The sequence below is a fragment of the Choristoneura fumiferana genome, chromosome 23, assembly GCF_025370935.1.
Source record: "Choristoneura fumiferana chromosome 23, NRCan_CFum_1, whole genome shotgun sequence".
Taxonomy (NCBI): domain Eukaryota; kingdom Metazoa; phylum Arthropoda; class Insecta; order Lepidoptera; family Tortricidae; genus Choristoneura; species Choristoneura fumiferana.
The window spans coordinates 19,988,348-20,008,071 of NC_133494.1; the positions used below are offsets into that span (position 1 = coordinate 19,988,348).

The 19,724-nt window shown below is 38.9% G+C and overlaps 1 protein-coding gene across 1 annotated transcript; it reads right to left on the reverse strand.

Moving 5' to 3' along the window:
- On the reverse strand, positions 1-19,591 carry LOC141440997 (mitochondrial 2-oxoglutarate/malate carrier protein-like). The gene is made up of 6 exons (XM_074105597.1): positions 19,399-19,591; positions 16,731-16,949; positions 10,722-10,901; positions 9,513-9,615; positions 2,712-2,830; positions 1-1,955 (listed from the first exon to the last, which is right to left on the reverse strand). Exons 1-6 carry the CDS (start codon positions 19,476-19,478, stop codon positions 1,775-1,777), a joined length of 882 nt encoding a protein of 293 aa, XP_073961698.1. The 5' UTR covers positions 19,479-19,591; the 3' UTR covers positions 1-1,774.
- Positions 19,592-19,724: the final 133 nt, after the last annotated feature.

The following is a 19,724-nucleotide window of genomic DNA, read 5'->3' on the forward strand; positions in this document are numbered from 1 at the left end:
TAGCGACATATTAACTTGATAGGAACTTGTTTAAAATTGGTAGACCACTTATTTGGCTGATGGTACGATAGTTAGCAGGGGGACGTATGAGTTAAACTAGAAAGAGTAAAAAATATAGCGCTCCATCACAAGTGGTGTTCCAAATAGGTAACTTTAACCTTAAAAAACAATTTTAATACCATTCAATGGTACACCATTCAGTTATATTTCATTCGTTTGCCATATAAAAATATACTTAACTTTTGCAAGATAGAGACGATTTTTCTCGTTGAGTAACACCGTGGTAAAGTATTTTAAATATAATATGACAACAGTATGCATCAGTAATTTTCCTACAAAAATGTTTAAGCGACATTACTTTCGTTCAATTCGTTCGTACCAGCAGGGCTACTACGAAACTCGAAACTCGAAGTTCGTGTCGTGCGGTCCCTCTGACACTTATACTATTTAATACGAGAGCGAGAGGGACGGTACGATACGAACTTCGAGTTTCGTAGTAGCCCTGCAGCTCTTGTGAATCGATCTGATGCCTTATTGTCACACCCTCGGAATCACAATCGTTTTCACCGCTTCTTTCTGTCACGCAGTATAAGAGACAGTGAATCCGATCGCGAACGTCATCGCGTTAGACAACACGGCCTCTGTAGTTTGAATAGATAGAGATAGATGTAGTGAATCATGTTTTGCCATCAACCATCGTATTATGTCGAATTAGTTCGTATTTGGGTGGATCAATTATCTAACAACAACTATATGTTTATTAGATGACCAATTATAGAAGGGGGCTTAAAACTACCACAAAAATGCATGTTTGGCAAATTTTAATATAAACTTACGGTTTAAAGAGTGACTCAGGAGACCGTAACTATAGCAACGAGTGACAAGACAAAGTTGATCGACCCATTTATATTGCTTACTCAATTAGCTCCAGTAAACTAGTTGAGAAAGCTAGATAAATACGAACTTTTCCGACAAAATACGATGGAATAGTAGATTGATAACCAAGGGTGGAAAGTGATCCATTTCACCCGAGATATTTATAATAGTTCGAGGGGAAATGGGTAATTTCACCCGAGTTAGTTAGACTGTGAGGAAAGTAAAATACAAAAAAAAATGAGAATAATAATGAATTGAATTTACTTGTATCCAACCTCCAACGGTACCTTTTCGACTGGCCACTTGCCACGGCCGACTATAAAAAAAAATCGAGTTGATCACGACCAAGGAGCTTATATACAAAACTGGAGGTTGAACGCCGAACGAAGAAGTTTGACCTTTATTACTTATTTATCCATCTCTTTTTTCACATTTCACGAATGACTTCCATCTCTTTCTTAACCTAACTAAAGAAAGAGATGGAATATGTTCGTGACGTCATAAAGATCAAATTTCTTGTTTCAAACGGATGTTCGGCGTTCAACCTTCAGTGTTGTATATAAGCTCCTTGGTCACGACGTGCATCTAGATGGCCATGCCGAAACGTGAAAAAAAAGTGTCATTGACGTGACTCAATTATATTCGACACCGTGGCTAATCAAAAAAAAAAATACTTTCCACCCTAGAGATGAAAACGCAATTTTCCACCCGGCTATCTACCAATGAAAATTAAACTTTCCGAACAGGAGAGATGAAAAAACCTTATTCAATAGATCTATACATATTTTAGACTTAACTGAGCAAAATAAAAAAAGTCTACTCACGCTCCAGGCAGGAGTTTCGCTTCTAATAGTGTTTTCGGGCGTTACAAATTCGTCTCTACCCTCCAATATTCAATTTACATATACTTAAAGTAAGCGGCATTCATCTGCTCAAGGAATATGAAAGTCAGCACGGTGTGTGGCCCGAGGCGCGCGTAATATGGCAGGAACCCTTTCCATAAGGACAGAACACCTTCGTTCCTCAGGAGGTTTGTTACTACCGACAGTTGGCTCTGGCCTTTGGCGGCGTTTTGAATCCTGAAAAAGAGGTTTAACTCGTCAATATTGTTCTTCCTACTAATCCAGCTATTATTATAAAAGCGAATGGGATAAATGGGGTAAATGCGAGTGGGATCAAAGCCGAGCACGCACGTCTGTTTTTCGAAATTCATGTGCGAAATTACATTCGAAAATTTACCACGAGCTTTTTTATGGTGAAGGAAAAGATCGCGAGGAAAGCTTTACAAACCTGCGAAGGAATTCAATGGTGTGCGTGAAGTTCTCAATTAGTACTGGGCCTGCGTGGGAACTACGGTCCAAGCCCTCTCATTCTGGGAGGTCTGTGACCAGCAGTGGGACGTAAATACGCTGGGATGATGATGATGATATTACAATTCGGGCGACCGGATGGCTAAGTGGTTAGAGAACCTGACTAAGAAGCTTGAGGTCCTGGGCTCGATTCCCGGTCGGGGCAGATAGTTGTAGGAATAATACGAATGTTTGTTCTCGGGTGTATTAATCTATATAATGGACGGTGTTTTGCATACTGAGTCAACTCACTGCCATTTTGCAATACAATGTCAACTTTGTCAATGTTTGCAGGTGGTAGGACCTTGTGCAAGGTCCGCCCGGATTGCTACCACCATCTTGCTCGATAATCCTGCCGTGAAGCAGCAGTGCTTGCACTGTTGTGTTTCGGAGTGGAGAGTAAGGGGAACTCAAGCTTCACAGTCCTACAACCAATTGGCTACCCGGTCGACATTGTGTTGTGTTTTACAATGGGAGAGCAGTGACCTTGTCTTGATGATGTCTACGGGCATGGAGGCGATGGTGGTGACCAGACCGGACACCATGGACGCGCAGAAGTGCAGCGCGATGCCGTCCGGCACGAACGCTACGAACACCTCGCGCGCCTGTAAAGTCACTTACATATTACATTACAGCCACATTAACTATGAAATACAAGCATAAGGTACCATCAGCCAAAATTAAGTGGTATATCAATTTTTAAACCAGATCCTATCAAATGAATATCGTCACTACTTTGAAAAAATCTCGTATCTCAAATCAATACGTCAACAAATTTGACCCTTAAAACAATGTTCATTAAGTTCACTCGGAAAGATCATCGATTTTGAGATACCAGCTTTTTTTAAAGTAGTGACGATATGTCGCTAAAGTCGAACTTTCAAGTTGACAGACACGTCTATTGGCATTCTTGTTTTGTGACATGCAAACGATTATTAACTTTAGGGTGGTAGACCACATATTTGGCTGATGGTACCTTAACAAACTACTACTACTTAAGGTACCTTACAGTGGGGGTACGAAAACCTTCGTCAGTTATTAAATTAATTCCTTTATCTATCCATACCCATATTTTTTTTTTATACGACTGGATGGCAAACGAGCAAGAGGGTCTCCTGATGGTAAGAGATCACCACCGCCCATAAACATCTGCAAACCAGGGGAATTGCAGATGCGTTGCCAACCTAGAGGCCTAAGATGGGATACCTCAAGTGCCAGTAATTTCACCGGCTGTCTTACTCTCCACGCCGAAACACAACAGTGCAAGCACTGCTGCTTCACGGCAGGATTAGCGAGCAAGATGGTGGTAGCAATCCGGGCGGACCTTGCACAAGGTCCTACCACCTGCAAAATACCCATATCATAAATGTATAATGTGTTCAAAAACCGTTGGTAATGACCAGCATTAAACAACCGATTTTCCTATGACAAGCTAGTTGTCTGTGGTAGTAGGTAACAACAGTACCGTAATGTTCATTACAGTATCAAATATAGTACAGTAATGAATTTCAAATTTGGAACAGCTGTCAAAATGAACAATTTAAATGGACCTCTATTATAGTATGCATAGACACAACATTTTCTCTATTCAAAATGTCACTTTAATTTTTTTAAACATAAATCGCACGATAATTTGAACTCGAGCGACATTAAGAATAAGGACTTTACTGATTTGTCTGTCTGAAAAAAAAAAACATTTGCGACAGCGATTCGTCTTGCCGCCATTACTGTTGTCGTTTTTTGTTGTTTTTTATTGCTGTTTTCAGTTTATATAATTATAACTTTATCTGTTTAATTGATTTATTACATTAGTTTAACACCTATGGATATCTTACTGGTAGAACAAGTCAGTAATATAATGCAGGTCATTTGTCATCGGTTTATGAACCCATCTTAGAGTACTTATAATATGTGTGTTAGATATGAGCGCAGCGCCGGCGCGCCGCCGTTGCCGTGACCGGCCGTGGTTTGCTTTCCCGCTCTTATTTTATTAAATTAAGTTAGCATTTTTGGCACAGTCAGACTGGCATCTCAGCATGAGAGCATTTACAGGTCAAGAACAACTACTGATGATGCGAATTTCCCACTTTTGAGGACATTATATTACCCCCTCCCGCCCTTGTAACGAATCGTAACGTTTTACAAGACCAAAATTGCGTTACCTAATACTTGAACGGTTCCTAGTTTCTTATCAATACCACACCTTTTTAATAAACAACTTCGTAAGAGTTTGAATCAAACATGTTCTAGTTAATTATCAGTGTTTGTCAGGGCTAATATTTCCTGTTGTAATTTTTGCATCAATAATAACTCTTGCGTCGTATTTTATTTGATAATGCCGAGAAACTTTAACATCAATGAAATAGCTGCAATAGTCGTTGAAAATGAAGGTGGCCACGCTTATTTCCCGCGCGGTATTCTGTGTGCCCTCTTTCATGTTAGCTCGAATAATACAACCGGTACGCCTCCGCACCGCCCGCCACCACTCTACGTGTCTCTAGCTTAATAGGTGAAAGACGGCCCTGGCCTAACATTGTTACTATTTTAAGCCGACTTAAAAAATAAATGAGATTAAAAAAAAAACTGGCAGAATTCAATGAGGGCTATCGCGAATGAATTCGCCGCTAGAGGCGCTAGTGTAGCGTGAGGTCTCCGAAATGTCAAATCTCATAGTTTTTGGGTGAGCTACGCGGGTTTATTTATAATTAGAATAATTTTGTGAATATTTTGCAATATCTGAAATTAATTATGGCAAATATGCGTCCGGGGCAATGAATGTCTGTGTTTTGAGACAGTTTTGTCTTTCGGAAACCTTTGTCCTCCCTTTTTTCCGAACAAAACGGGGACTTTGCAACACTGTGGCATGCTCGATATTTTTATACTACGGTTTAAAGGTGTATTAAATATGATTTTAATCTAAACTTTGTATTCACGCCCGTAATAACAGACTTTGAAAGCCATACTTAAAAACCTCACGCAACAGTGCGCCATCTAGTGAGACAAAAAACGATAGCCCTCATTATGTCTATGACAACGCCCCGCATTCACAAAGCTCATATCGCGAACGACTGGTACGGTTCCATCAGCATCCTGAAGTATTGGTGAAAATCGATGTGCGGTTTGATGGTGCAGCGGTGGATAAATAATAACTAGAGAACTAAGGCAGCTGCCGTAGAGCATTGCCGAAATGTTTGTAAGGGTTTCAGAGGAACGGACATAAACTCTCGCCTTGTTAGCTCATTGCCAACGCGACTACAATCCCTGATCGATGCGAATGGCGGATATACTCGTTTTTGATTAAGTTTTACTTAAATAAAATTTTCCGTAATGACTCATTTATTTTAATTCTATAAAGAATCAATAGAAAATATGGACATAAACAAGACTATCTATGTTTATTAATTGACCTGTCAGAATCAGTCCGATTAACCTGTTATTCCAAATGCAAATGTGATGTTTCTGTTTCGTTTGAAATTTAACTTTGGCAGGCCTTAGTGCAAGTCGGCTAATCCTGCCGTGAAGCAGCAGTGCTTGCACTGTTGTGTTTCGGCGTGGAGAGTAAGACAGCCGGTGAAATTACTGGCACTTGAGTTATCCCATCTTAGGCCTCTAGGTTGGCAACGCATCTGCAATACCCCTGGTGTTGCAGATGTTTATGGGCGGTGGTGATCTCTTACCATCAGGAGACCCACTTGCTCGTTTGCCATCCAGTCGAATAAAAAAAAAAAAAAAGCAAATGTCGACTTAACCTCCTGCGGCCCACCATACAACAAAATATGACAAGGAAATTTAAAACTTAATGTCTCATAGATAAAGTGATTTTTTTTTTTAATTTGCATGATACAGAAAAAATGACACTATTCCTTTTTCAAAAGATATAAGTTTTATTGCTAGGTAACAATATGTACTAGTATCACTTTGAACCCCAGGAGTTTAAGGTAACGAACCTTTTCTTACCCCGACTGTTCATTTTCCATAAATGCCCACAATTGTATGATCGATCACCCTCACGCTCTGTGCTTTATGATAATTTTAGCTCGTTGTGTGTTCCGAATGTATTAATTTTATTTATTTATTAATTTGTATTTATTTATATTTATTACAAATTGCATGTTTTGTTATTATTTAGACTGGCTAAAACCAAAAAGTCTTTTTCTGGGAAATTGCATACGTTTTTATAATAAAATTCCAAAAAATATTAAAATGAAACGGATACAAATTCAGATCTATTGTCAAGAAGACATTAATATCAAAGGCGTATTATAAAGTTAATGATTATATCATGGACAGGGATATTTGGAAATAATTCCGATCCGCATTAGCGATCCCTTCAAATAGCGAACCTACTGTGTTAAAATAAAGTTGTGTTAAATACTTGTGATGTATACATATCATTTAATAATATTGTAAAACTGTTTTAAAAAAAAAATATATATACCTCGTTGAGTTTCTTGCCGGATTAAGTATTAACTTGAACGGTTCCTAGTTTCTTATCAATACCACACTTTTTTAATAAACAACTTCGTAAGAGTTTGAATCAAACATAGTCTAGTTAATTATCAGTGTTTGTCAGGGCTAATATTCCTGTTGTAATTTTTACATCAATAATAACACTTGCGTCGTTTTTTATTTGATAATGCCGAGAAACTTTAATATCAATGAAAGAGCTGCAATTGTCGCTGATAATGAAGGTGGCTACGCTTATTTCCCGCGCGGTATTCTGTGTGCCCTCTTTCATGTTAGCTCGAATAATACAACCGGTAGCGCCTCCGCACCGCGCCGCACCGCCCCGCCACCACTCTACGTGTCTCAAGCTTAATAGGTGAAAGACGGCCCTGGCCTAACATTGTTACTATTTTAAGCCGACTTAAAAAATAAATGAGATTAAAAAAAAAACTGGCAGAATTCAATGAGGGCTATCGCGAATGAATTCGCCGCTAGAGGCGCTAGTGTAGCGTGAGGTCTCCGAAATGTCAAATCTCATAGTTTTTGGGTGAGCTACGCGGGTTTATTTATAATTAGAATAATTTTGTGAATATTTTGCAATATCTGAAATTAATTATGGCAAATATGCGTTCCGGGGCAATGAATGTCTGTGTTTTGAGACAGTTTTGTCTTTCGGAAACCTTTGTCCTCCCTTTTTTCCGAACAAAACGGGGACTTTGCAACACTGTGGCATGCTCGATATTTTTATACTACGGTTTAAAGGTGTATTAAATATGATTTTAATCTAAACTTTGTATTCACGCCCGTAATAACAGACTTTGAAAGCCATACTTAAAAACCTCACGCAACAGTGCGCCATCTAGTGAGACAAAAAACGATAGCCCTCATTATGTCTATGACAACGCCCCGCATTCACAAAGCTCATATCGCGAACGACTGGTACGGTTCCATCAGCATCCTGAAGTATTGGTGAAAATCGATGTGCGGTTTGATGGTGCAGCGGTGGATAAATAATAACTAGAGAACTAAGGCAGCTGCCGTAGAGCATTGCCGAAATGTTTGTAAGGGTTTCAGAGGAACGGACATAAACTCTCGCCTTGTTAGCTCAATGCCAACGCGACTACAATCCCTGATCGATGCGAATGGCGGATATACTCGTTTTTGATTAAGTTTTACTTAAATAAAATTTTCCGTAATGACTCATTTATTTTAATTCTGTAAAGAATCAATACAAAATATTGGACATAAACAAGACTATCTATGTTTATTAATTGACCTGTCAGAATCAGTCCGATTAACCTGTTATTCCAAATGCCAATGTGATGTTTCTGTTTCGTTTGAAATTTAACTTTGGCAGGCCCTAGTGCAAGCAAATGTCGACTTAACCTCCTGCGGCACACCATACAACAAAATATGACATCGAAATTTAAAACTTAATGTCTCATAGATAAAGTTGAATTTATTTTTTTGTAAATTTGAATGATACAGAGAAAATGACACTTTATTCCTGTTTCAAAAGACCACTATACTACTATCTATCACTTTGAACCACAGGAGGTTAAGGTAACGAACCTTTTCTTACCCGACTGTTCCATAAATGCCACAATTTTATGATCGATCACCCTCACGCTCTGTGCTTTATGATAATTTTAGCTCGTTGTGTGTTCCGAATGTATTAAGTTTATTTATTAATTTGTATTTATGACAAATTGCATGTTTTGTTATTATTTACTTTATCTTGTGTTATGATTTTATTGAAATGTAATGTTGCTCGTAATTATCAGAGTACCTCGCCGGCTGCGATATACAATACCGTCTATATAAGATAATATAAGAGCACACCGGGCCTGTACCCAGGACCCCCCAAAAGGATAATATATTTACTTTTTTTATTATAATCTGACAAAAAGTTATAATATACAAAAAAAACATCTTATTCATATTTAAGTATTTTTGTCTATTTTATTATTATAATACTTGATTTCATTCCAAAGACTATTCAATTATAAAAACAGTAACTATTTTTTAATTTTAACGTAAGTAAATAAAAATCGCTTATTAAAACAAGCATTAATCGATTTTTAAAATGTCAAATTTACCACCATCTCTACGCTAGTCTGTGCTGCTACAGATTATACCCATGTTTCATTCAAGAAATAACGTCAGATTTTGACGAAGATTTTAAGATGGAAATTAAATATTGAAATAAAGTGAATTTTGGTGAAAAAAGTGATTATACGTCTATTTAAAAGACACGAATTATAGATGAATGTGTTATTGATTCGATCAACTAGGTGTTTACACAAGAATTTAGATAAAATCAGTTTGTTTACATTTTATATTAATTGGATTGATATAAACCATGGTAGCAAATTTTCCGCATTCTTTCCCGAATGCTTTTTTTTCCAACATGCTTTTTTACTGAATCTTATTCTCACACTTGCGTTTTTTTCCAATTTTAATCGAAACAGAAGCATAGGTAGGTTTAAGCAGCGTTTCCACCAGAGATGTGCGAGGATGTGTTGTGAGGAATGTGTCTTTCATTAACCAATAGAAAGGCTTCATTTACCTCGCCTCGCTCCGCTCAGCTGTTTCCACCAGAGATGTGCTGTGCGAGGATAGGTAAATGAAGAGTTTCTATTGGTTAATGAACACACATCCCTCGCAGCAGATCCTCGCACATTATTGGTGGAAACGCTGCTTTAGGTTATGTTCAGTTTGCATCGGCTCGAAGAGCCAAAACTACATGAAAGTAGGAGCTCCGCTCAACGTTTCTGTGTCGATTAAAATTGGGTAAAACGCGATTGTGAAAAAAAGATGGCGTCCGAACGAGCGTGGTACCTGCGAGTAGGTGCTGAGTTGCGCCGCGTTGACGACCATGGCGCGGCCGACGGTGGGCGTGGCGCCGCGCCACAGCTTCAGCACGCCCTCCTCGCGCACGATCCTGGAACACACCCGCCACCGCCACGGTCACGACAACACCGTAAACAAACATCACCATCGAGCAGAGGTTCCCCAACTTTGGAAACCATTTTGTGGCGCCCCCCCACTACTCGCTCATTCACTCAGTCTCCCACTCGTAGCTTACCCACTTAAACATACACACAAAAAAGCATTGTGTTAAAAATTAAACATTAAAGGCCTCCGCTAACTGGCGCACGGTTCTCTGCCGTTTGGGCAAAATATTTTTCGCAAATGTTTCATTTTGCTATAATGTTTCATTTTGCTATAATGTTTCATTTTGCAAATGTTTCATTCTGCAAATATATAATTTTGCAATTTTTTTCATTTGCAAATGTTTGAAACCTGTTTCATGTTTGTTTGTTTGTCCTGAGTGGCCCGGGGTATATATGATTCCCTGTGCCTGTGGCAAGAGCTATATTGGAGAGACTGGACGAAACGTTTCCACAAGGGTATCGGAGCACATACGCAGTATGAGGAAACAGGACGACAAGGGGTCTGCTGTGGCCGAGCACTCAATGAACTTGGATTCGACGCACTATATCAGATTTGATAAGGTATCTGTACTTGCGAGAGAGAAATTTTTCATTCCGCGGAAAGTGCGTGAAGCTATCGAGATTAGTCGTCGGCCGAATTTCAACCGGGATAGTGGTTGGACGGTACCTCCGAGTTGGAAAACGGTGTTAAATACTCGTGCTGCGTCATCGGTGTGTGTGAACGTACCTTTACAGAGCGATGTTGTTAGTGTTGTGTGCTACCCTACATTTGACAGTTGTAATGATGATGAAAACGCGGGTAGTTGTGTGCCGGTGTCAGTTTCGTCGGGTAGTCGCGCGAGCAGAGCGGCGGCGCGCAGTGCGCGTGTTGCAGCAGCCGCTGAGACGAAGGGCTACGGATTAGCCCGAAACATGTCGAGCTAAACTCGATTTAAGACGTGAGTTATCCGGGTCATTATATTTAATTTGCAAATGTTTAATTTCCCTTACTAGAAAATTCCAAAAAGTTGTGGGCGCGGTGGAAAACTCGCCCAGGGCGCTGGAAGTGCTAAAACCGGCACTGCCCTTTGGGTACGGAACCCTAACAAATTACCTGATGAGCGCGTCGGCGACGTTCTTGTAATTGCGTCGCTGGTCGGCGGGCAGGCGGCCGTCGGCGGTCATCCGGATGAGAGCCACCTCCGCGGGGGTGCCCACGAACGCGCCGATGGAGCCCGCGGCCACCCCCAGCAGCGTCTTCGTGCCGAAGCCGGGCGCCGCGCCCGCGTTGCGTCTGAAAAAAAGTGCTATCTTTAGGGGCTGTTTCACCATCCATTGATTAGTGTTAACTGACGGTTAAATGTGATGCCGTCTCCGTCTATTCGAACAAAACAAATAGAGCCGGCATCACATTTAACCATCAGTTAACACTAATCAATGGATGGTGAAACAGCCCCTTAATCTACCCTAACTAAATCATCGACATGTCACTTTACATGATTCACAATACACGCCACGCGGTTAAAAACCGCGACGGTTTAGCCGTAGTGCGGGCTAGCTCTTTCTGCCAATAATAATTTCCGAATAATTTCCGAAATAAAAAAATGAGGCGTAAAAGAGCTCTTTGCGGCCTAATAAACGTTTTGATTTTGATAATTACTTCAGTAGGCATTTGTATCTTAGGAAAACGAAAGTAATCCGCTCGTTTTAAGCGTCACTTATATCGCTTAAGTGATCATAATATTATTATCATTAGAAGCTGTTATCAACACAAGGGTCGGAGTTCAATGGTCATTGCCACACGACTGAATGAAACAATGCCCGGTGCAACAATAGTAGATTGTTTAACGAAGTAGAAGCACACATTTCGGATGTATACCTAATTGACAGCACAATATCTCTTATTTTCCTCTCTTCTCCTATTTATGTTTTTACTGTGTTTTTGTTGTGATGTAGTGTGGTTATCTTGTCAATAAATGTTGTGAGTTTGAGTTTGAATGATTTTCATAACAACAATTGTATTATAAATATAATTTCGCAAAAATATGTAATATACACGTCTTTATGCACTTAACATTAAGGCCGTGTATACATATTTTTGCAACTTTGGCCGTGTCGATGTCTTTGCCCTTGACTGTAGGTACACCTAAACAAATAAAATGCATAATTTCAATTTGTATACGTGTTCAATCAGTAGGTATAAGGTTCTTCGAGTTAAAAATTGGTTGGTGTTTTCCCGTATTAAACAGCTTTTCATTTCAACTATGAAAACAGATACTTTTAGCCACTGATGTATTAAACTGTAGATCCACAGTCGCGCGTCCGAATATGTCCCAGCCAAAAGAGCGCCACTTTGGTAAATGTGGCCTTCTTTTTTCTCAGTACGTTGTTGTCAGTGCAAGCGTAACGATGCCCACGTGCGTCTTTAAAAAGTGCAAAAATCACTCGCGAAAACGGAACAAATCTGATGGAATATCATACTTTCAGCGAGTATTTGTTGTTTTTTCTATTAAATTCTAATAATCAGAGAGAAATATTGATTTAAATTAATTTTAAAGCCATTTCTAAATTGCTAATTAAAAGATAAACGTTGCCAGAATTCCACAACATTGACATATGCCTTGTCTTTGTCACACGCACAGGAAAGCATATCAGTAAAACGAAACAGATAAACAACAGAACATGGAACAAAAGTGTAGTGGAGTTGCCGACACTCTATTTTATTTACCGAGTCGCCTAGCTATGTCGTTTGAATATTTACCTTGAAGTTTGCGATTTTAATTATGTTTTATAAAGCTTCGATAATATAATGTACTGACTGTCTGACTGTGTGGTTTATTCGTTTTTGTGCAAAATTAATAAAGCAATTTATGAACCACAAACCTCAATAAAGCCAACATTGATAAAGCGCTCGCCAAATCTACACCGTATTAATCACTATGTTTACCTATTGTTTTTTACACTAAAAAAATCATACTAAGTATTTTAAACTGTTTACAAGGTTTATAATACATTTTACAATTTATTCACACTAGTCGAGCTTCTTATTATTTAATTACACAACATACGAAGTCCGCCGAATTTCCCGCGAATGAACTGTGCTGACAGACAGCCTGCAATTTTTTTTTTGAGCTGCGCGCGGCGTGCGCTGGCAATGGTTTTAGAAGCAAACAGCCAGAACCAAGGAGGATGAGAATTCAAATTGTTTTTTATTTGAAATACTTGCACAAGTGCTTACATTTCGGCGATATTTTTAGAAGCTTTTCTGTAGCTTGCCCTGTTTGCTTATTTATTTATTTATTGTTTGTTTGGGTCAAATCTTGGAAGCTAAATTTGACCCACTTCCAGTGGTCCGATCGACTTGAAATTTGGCATACTTATGTAAATTTGGTGACAATACAATAATCTGGTAGTGACAACTTGGTGGTTCTGTCAGAATCGTCTCTGCAGGAGGGAACTCCTCAATAGTTAATAGTACCGACTTGAAATTTGGAAGTACAGTCAACAAAAAGTACATTCGGCAAAAAAGCTTGTATTAAAAATTAAATTTTTAACAAAAACTTATTACAAGCATTATATTTATTTGCAGTGTAATGTAACTATGTTTGCTCGGGTGGAATCTTTCAACTCAAATTTGAAGTGGATATCTTCAACCGATTGAGCTGAAATTTTACACGCATGTATACTTAAATCCGATGACAATGCAATATTATTATAACATGGAGTTGATCTGATGATAAAGCTAGTGGGTGACCATAGGAACTCTGTGATAAACGACACGACCACATCGAGTTTGGACTCGTTTGTCGTCTTGACGAGTACTTCGGTAACCAGGGGCATAAAGTAGGTCTCTAGGTGCAGCGTTTGGGCTGTGCGTTGATATATCAACAGTCAGTTAGTCAGTTTATTATTTTAATTTTATATATATAGACAGTGCCGGATTAGCCCATAAGCAAATTAAGCAATTGCTTAGGGCATCACGTCTTGGGGGCACCATAAACAGCAACAATATTTTTTTTGTTAGCACATTAAAGGTAAGGCTGTTTGAAATCCGCTCGCTCGTGCCTCCCCATAATCTCTATCGTATTTCATAAATATAATATTTCGTCGTAATAAATACTTATTTAAAATATCGATAAAGGGGGGGGGGGCAAAGGCAAAACGTATTCTTTCTATTTGTTTGTGTGGTGGGATCAGTGTTTTTACGCACACGTCAATATTTTTATTAATTGTGGAATACGGCCGCTAGCGAAATTGAACTGTAACTTAGTAAAGACTAGGTTCAAATTTTGTCACGTATTCTTTTAATTAATTTGTGTGGGTGATGATTTTATTTGTTACACAAACAAATAAATAGTTCGGACATTCTTTGATGGGGATTTTGTTTGGCAATGTGTATCTACAGTTTAATACATCAGTGCTTTTAGCATTCAATGCCATGCAACGGCAGAACGTAAAATAACACGTGAGAAATATTATCGCTAAGCGTAAGCATGACGTTTTTGTTGCATAATTGCATACCTTCCCACGTGTGTTTATATAGGTAGAAAGATAGTTATACAGTGCTTCGATTTTAGCTGGTATGTATTTAAATTTAGTAAAGCCCGAAGGGCGAGAGAGTAATTCGTGATCGATCGGGATGGCATTGTAATGCTAAATTACGATTTTCCTTGTACTGTCAATAGGCAAGGACCTTTGCCAATGAGACGTTAATTTTCAGTTCAAACTGCTCTAGTAACGTATCGGTGTGTCGCAACTTGTTATCTACGCTCAGTGTGATAAGGCGACGCTTTGAACATAGCGGGAACTAAATTTGTTGAATCAGACGTTACTTTGCGGAGCGGAGGTCCATATCAATGAACTAAAACAGCTAGACCCATAGCTATACACAGGCATCTATCAGTTGTATCCAAATGCATGCCTGATAATTTAAATAATATTATTATATGTGCATAATTACTTTGCTTACCCACGACGTTATTATGATAGATCTATGCAACAAATGTGTGTTCATGCAGCTCTTCCACCGCCACACTGTAAGAACACACACAAATTACACAAGCCTAACTATCATCACTACACAACACTGACGTTTTTCTAACATCTGATAGCATGGTGAAAGGTTCTGTTACTCTGGTTGAGTTCGGAGCGCGGAGTGTTGCGTGGTGGTGATAGTTGGGTGGGTTTGTGTGATTTGTGTGTGTGTTCTTACAGTATGTATGTATGTATGAATAAATCTTTTCATTTTTTTTATGTATGTAAACTCTTTATTGTACAAAAGAAAGAAACACAAGGCGGACTTATCCCTTTCCTCCTCTACTTTGAGTGGATGAGAGGAGTAATCAGTTAAGGTCCGACAAAGAGTGAGTTTAACCTTTTGAGCGTTACGGTTGGCAAAACGCGACAGCTGAAAATCGTGCCATAGGCGACATGTCGGCATTACGTGGCGTTTATGGAGCGAGTTTCCGATTATTATTTTTATCCTCTGTGGCCGACCGTGGCGTTCAAAAGGTTAAGAGTCAAATAGTGGTATAATAGTGGAAGCTACTATACAGTATTTTAGAAAGAAAGAAAGAAAACATTTGTTCGTGACAAACATAAGAACAATGGATCAAAATAATAATAAAGAAAAATATAAAATATAGTTTTATGTATGTCACGAAATGGTCCCAAACCAGCTATCTGCCGGTCTTGCGAACGGCGCTGGTCTTCCTTTGGGACCATCTGGTCATCATACAATAAAAAAATACGCAATAAAAAAAATAAACAATATAATACATAAACTACAACAACAACTACAGTGTGGAGGTCAAGAGTCGTACTATATTACAATTTTTTTTCTTAGCCTGTCAAATCGTCCCACTCTCCCACTGCTGGGCAAAGGCCTCCCCTTTTTCCGCAAATCGTCCCTGTTACAAATAGAATTAAAAAAATAAGCCTGCAAAATATTCACCATATCCATATCCAATAAATCGCTACCGCCTCCTCTAAGCTCCGTACTAGGCCACAGCCTACGATAACTTGCCATAGCCTAATATGTAATAATAATTACACATATCTATAAGTATCACCGCTTATACAATAGGCCACACTATGGCGGCGTGATCGATATAGATCACTTAATATCTACGTAATTCAACATAGAATGATGAACTTTACACATCTCTTGCAAAAACTATGGAATTTTATGCCGATATCATTTTCATAAATACTGGTAGGCTAGAAGCCGTGGTGGCCAAGTAGTTTGACCTATCGCCTCTGAAGCAGAGGATCGTGGATTCAAACCCCAGCTTGCACCTCTTGAGTGTTTAGAAATTTATGTGCAAAATTACATTTGAATTTTACCACGAGCTTTACGGTGAAGGAAAACGTCGTGAGGAAACCTCCACAAACCTGCGAAGCAATTCAATGGTGCGTGTGAAGTTCCCAATCTGCACTGATCCCGCGTGGGAACTACGGCCCAAGCCCTCTCATTCTTTGAGGAGGCCTATAGGCTGGGATGATGATAGGCTAGATTCTTAATAATATATATTTAGTCCGTCAGCATAGGCGTATATAGGGGGAGGGAGGGGGGGGGGCGAGCGGGCCTTTTACAAAGGAGTGGCCCATAAGGCGCCCACTCCCGACCTTCGACGCGATATTATAATATAAACACGTATCTACTAGTTTTGTGTATTGTAAAAAATTGTTTTAGTTGTCGAGTTCACTGCTGTTGTGTTCTTTAAACGCTTAAATGGTTCCAACGGAACACCAGCGTCGGCCGCAAGGTTGACATCATGCTGAGTTGGGACCATTTCGTGACAAAATTTATTTCCTTTTTTCTTTGTCTTTTATTTGTAAAAAATGTCACGAATAAATGTTTTTCTTTCTTTCTTTCTTTCTTATCTCAAATAAAATACATATATACGTTATTTTTTTCTTTCGTCAATTTAACAAATTATATAATTCTTTTTGCCGGCGATATCACTAATTTGGCGTGGATATTTTATCACAAGATTTACTTTTTGGGCATTTCCATGGGAATTAAGAAAATCTCGGTATTTAATCCAACTGCTAGATAGGTTTTCGCATGCAAAGCCACGGGTAATATCTAGTGAGAAGATTAAAACACGAATTCACTTACTCTTTATGCCAATCGAAGAGTATATTGTAAACCCCGAGCCTTGTGGTAGTATAAGTGGCTTGTCGCAGGAGCCCGGCAGAGAGACCCGTGTACAGCGAGACAAAGCCCTCCCGAGCCACAATTTCTCCAGCCACTGCGAACGAGGAGCGTGCACCTCCGCTCAGTTGCATCCGTGTCTTGATCAGGTCCAATGGTTGAACGACACATGTGGCTGCCATACTGTGAAAATTCAATTGATTGCTTTAAAAAAACTTATTAAAACTAAAAGGAAAAGAACCGGCCAAGAGCGTGTCGGACACGCCCGAAATAGGGTCAGCCATTACAAAAAAAATATCGGAACGGAATCTTCCAAGTTTAGGTATACTTTATACCTTAGGCTGCTATTTACTCTCTAATAATTCTAAAGCAAACTAAGCCGTTATAGTTTTCCTTGAAAGTTTGATATACTTACAACCATTCTGAATTTTTTCAAATTTTTCCACCCACCAGTTTAGATTTTAGAGGGGGGGGGCGCTCGATTTTAATAAAAATTTGCAATTTAAAGTTGAATAAATATTTCGCAAACATATTACTGAATCGAAAAATCGTCTTAGCAAACCCCTAATGGTTTCAAAAGACCTATCCAATGATACCCCACACTATAGGGTTGGATGAGAAAAAAAAATCACCCCCACTTTACGTCTATGGGAGGTACACTAAATTTATTTTTTTATTGTACCATTTTGTCGGCATAGTTTACATATATATCCGTGCAAAATTACAGCTTTCTAGCATTGATAGTCCCTGAGCAAAGCCGCGGACGGACAGACAGACAGACAGACATGCCGAAACTACAAGGGTTCCGTTTTTGCCATTTTGGCTCCGGAACCCTAAAAAAAGAGTCAGTTTTGAGAATTATTCATATTTATTGGAGATGGGTGTCTGGTGATTTTTGTCACATCAAAAAAAAGAAATGATGATGCATTGGAGGAGGGAGGCAAAATTCACTAAAGTGCTTTCATTGTGTAGCATGGTGCGGGTGACACTTGCTGTTGTTTTGTTTTACTCAAAAAAAGTTGCTGCAATCTAAATGTCATCATCATCATCATCATCCCAGCCTATATGTATACATCCCACTGCTGGGCACAGGCCTCCTCTCAGAACAAGAGGGCTTGGGCCATAGTTCCCACGTGGGTCCAGTGCGGATTGGGAACTTCACACGCACCATTGAATCGCTTCGTAGGTTCGTGCAGGTTTCCTCACAATGTTTTCCTTCACCGCAATCTAAATGTATGGAAGTACATTTGAGTGATAGCCCTTATAGTTTCGTCAAGTCCGTCTGTCTGTCTGTCCGTCCATATGTCACAGGTATTTTACTCGAAAACTACAAGATATATATCAATGAAATTTGGAGGACAGATGTCTTGTCAAAGCCGCTATTTAGTTTTGTAGTTAAATTACAAAAAGAAATATTTATAGGGGGGGCACTCCATACACGTAACAGAATTTTTTTTTTACTTGCATCAACGTGTGGCACATAAGTTCGACAGCTCTTTTGAAAGATAGTAAGGTTTCTCAAAAACTTTTTTGATTAAGTGAAGATTTCCTGAAATAATCACTCCCAAAGTAACAAAAATTGTGTGTCCCCCCCCCTCTATCTTGTAAACCGTTTGTCCAAAAAATATGCAAAAAATATGGAAAGGTAACGCTTAATAAATACTTTCAACGAAAATTGCTTTCAACATGATCCAATATACCGTTTTTGAGTTATTGCCGAAAAACTGCGCTTCTCAACAAAAGGGCGTAAGTGCCGTGAAGATACGCTCTTTTTCTGGTAATAGATTTTAAGACTGTAGTAAGTGTTTTAATTGTGTTATAACGCACATAATATTACATGTTTTTTTTTCGTAATGGCTACGGAACCCTATTTTGGGCGTGTCCGACACGCTGTTGGCCGGTTTTATTAAGATGCTATGAACAAATAAGTATGTTTAGTGGGAACTATTTCCTTAAGCCCAGTTTAAAAAAAAATTAAGAGCATATCCTATTTTTTGTATGTTCAAAAAGTTTTAATAGCTAGTTATCCATCCATACTAATATTATAAATGCGAAAGTGTGTGTGTTTGTATGTATGTTTGTCCGTCTTTCACGTCGAAACGGAGCTACGGATCGACGTGATTTTAGGCATAGAGTTGGTTTATGGGTCAGTGACATAGGCTACTTTTTATCCCGGAAAATTGCACAGTTCCCGAGGGAACAGCGCGCGATAACCGAATTCCACGCGGGCGGAGCCGCAGGCAAAAGCTAGTATATAATAATTATCTTAGCTCGAAAAGCTTTGCCATGATTGAGATGAGAATGAAAAAAAAAACATGGAAAATTACTCAAGTAATTATTAATTATGTAACAGTGTTAGATGTTTAATTACATACAACGCAAGTAGATTTTGCAACAGAGTCAAGGCCAAACGATGAACTTCTGTCAGATGAAACTTAATGTATGATGGTATGAATGAAACATTAGAGGAACTTGTCTGCTGAAAACTGAAACTTTTATAACTTTTAATTTAACATCACACTTCTTGTATCAAATATGAATCAAAACGAACGTTCCTAGATAAAGGTCCGTGACATTGGTTTTGAAATAAAGGACAAATTTAGGTTTCTAATAATAAATTAGTATACAGTACCCAGCAAGGCCACCGAAAGCGAACTTAAGTCCATTGGGAATGTACCGCTCCTTAGGCGGTTCAACTACGGCTTGGCTCATTGTTAATAATAAAAACTTATTAATATTATTATAAATATGTTACAAAAGTAGTTTTGGCTGTTATGTACGTAATCGTAACTATTCACCAAACTTAAAAATGACAGACTGCCACTGCCGAGTTCATACCAGCTGGATTTGACGTTTTGTCTTTTGATTGACGTGACGTAGTAGTCCACAGGTAATTAAAGAATCGTGCAATAAACTAGCTCACACAACAACTTCGTTTCAAATTCTAATGTAATCACA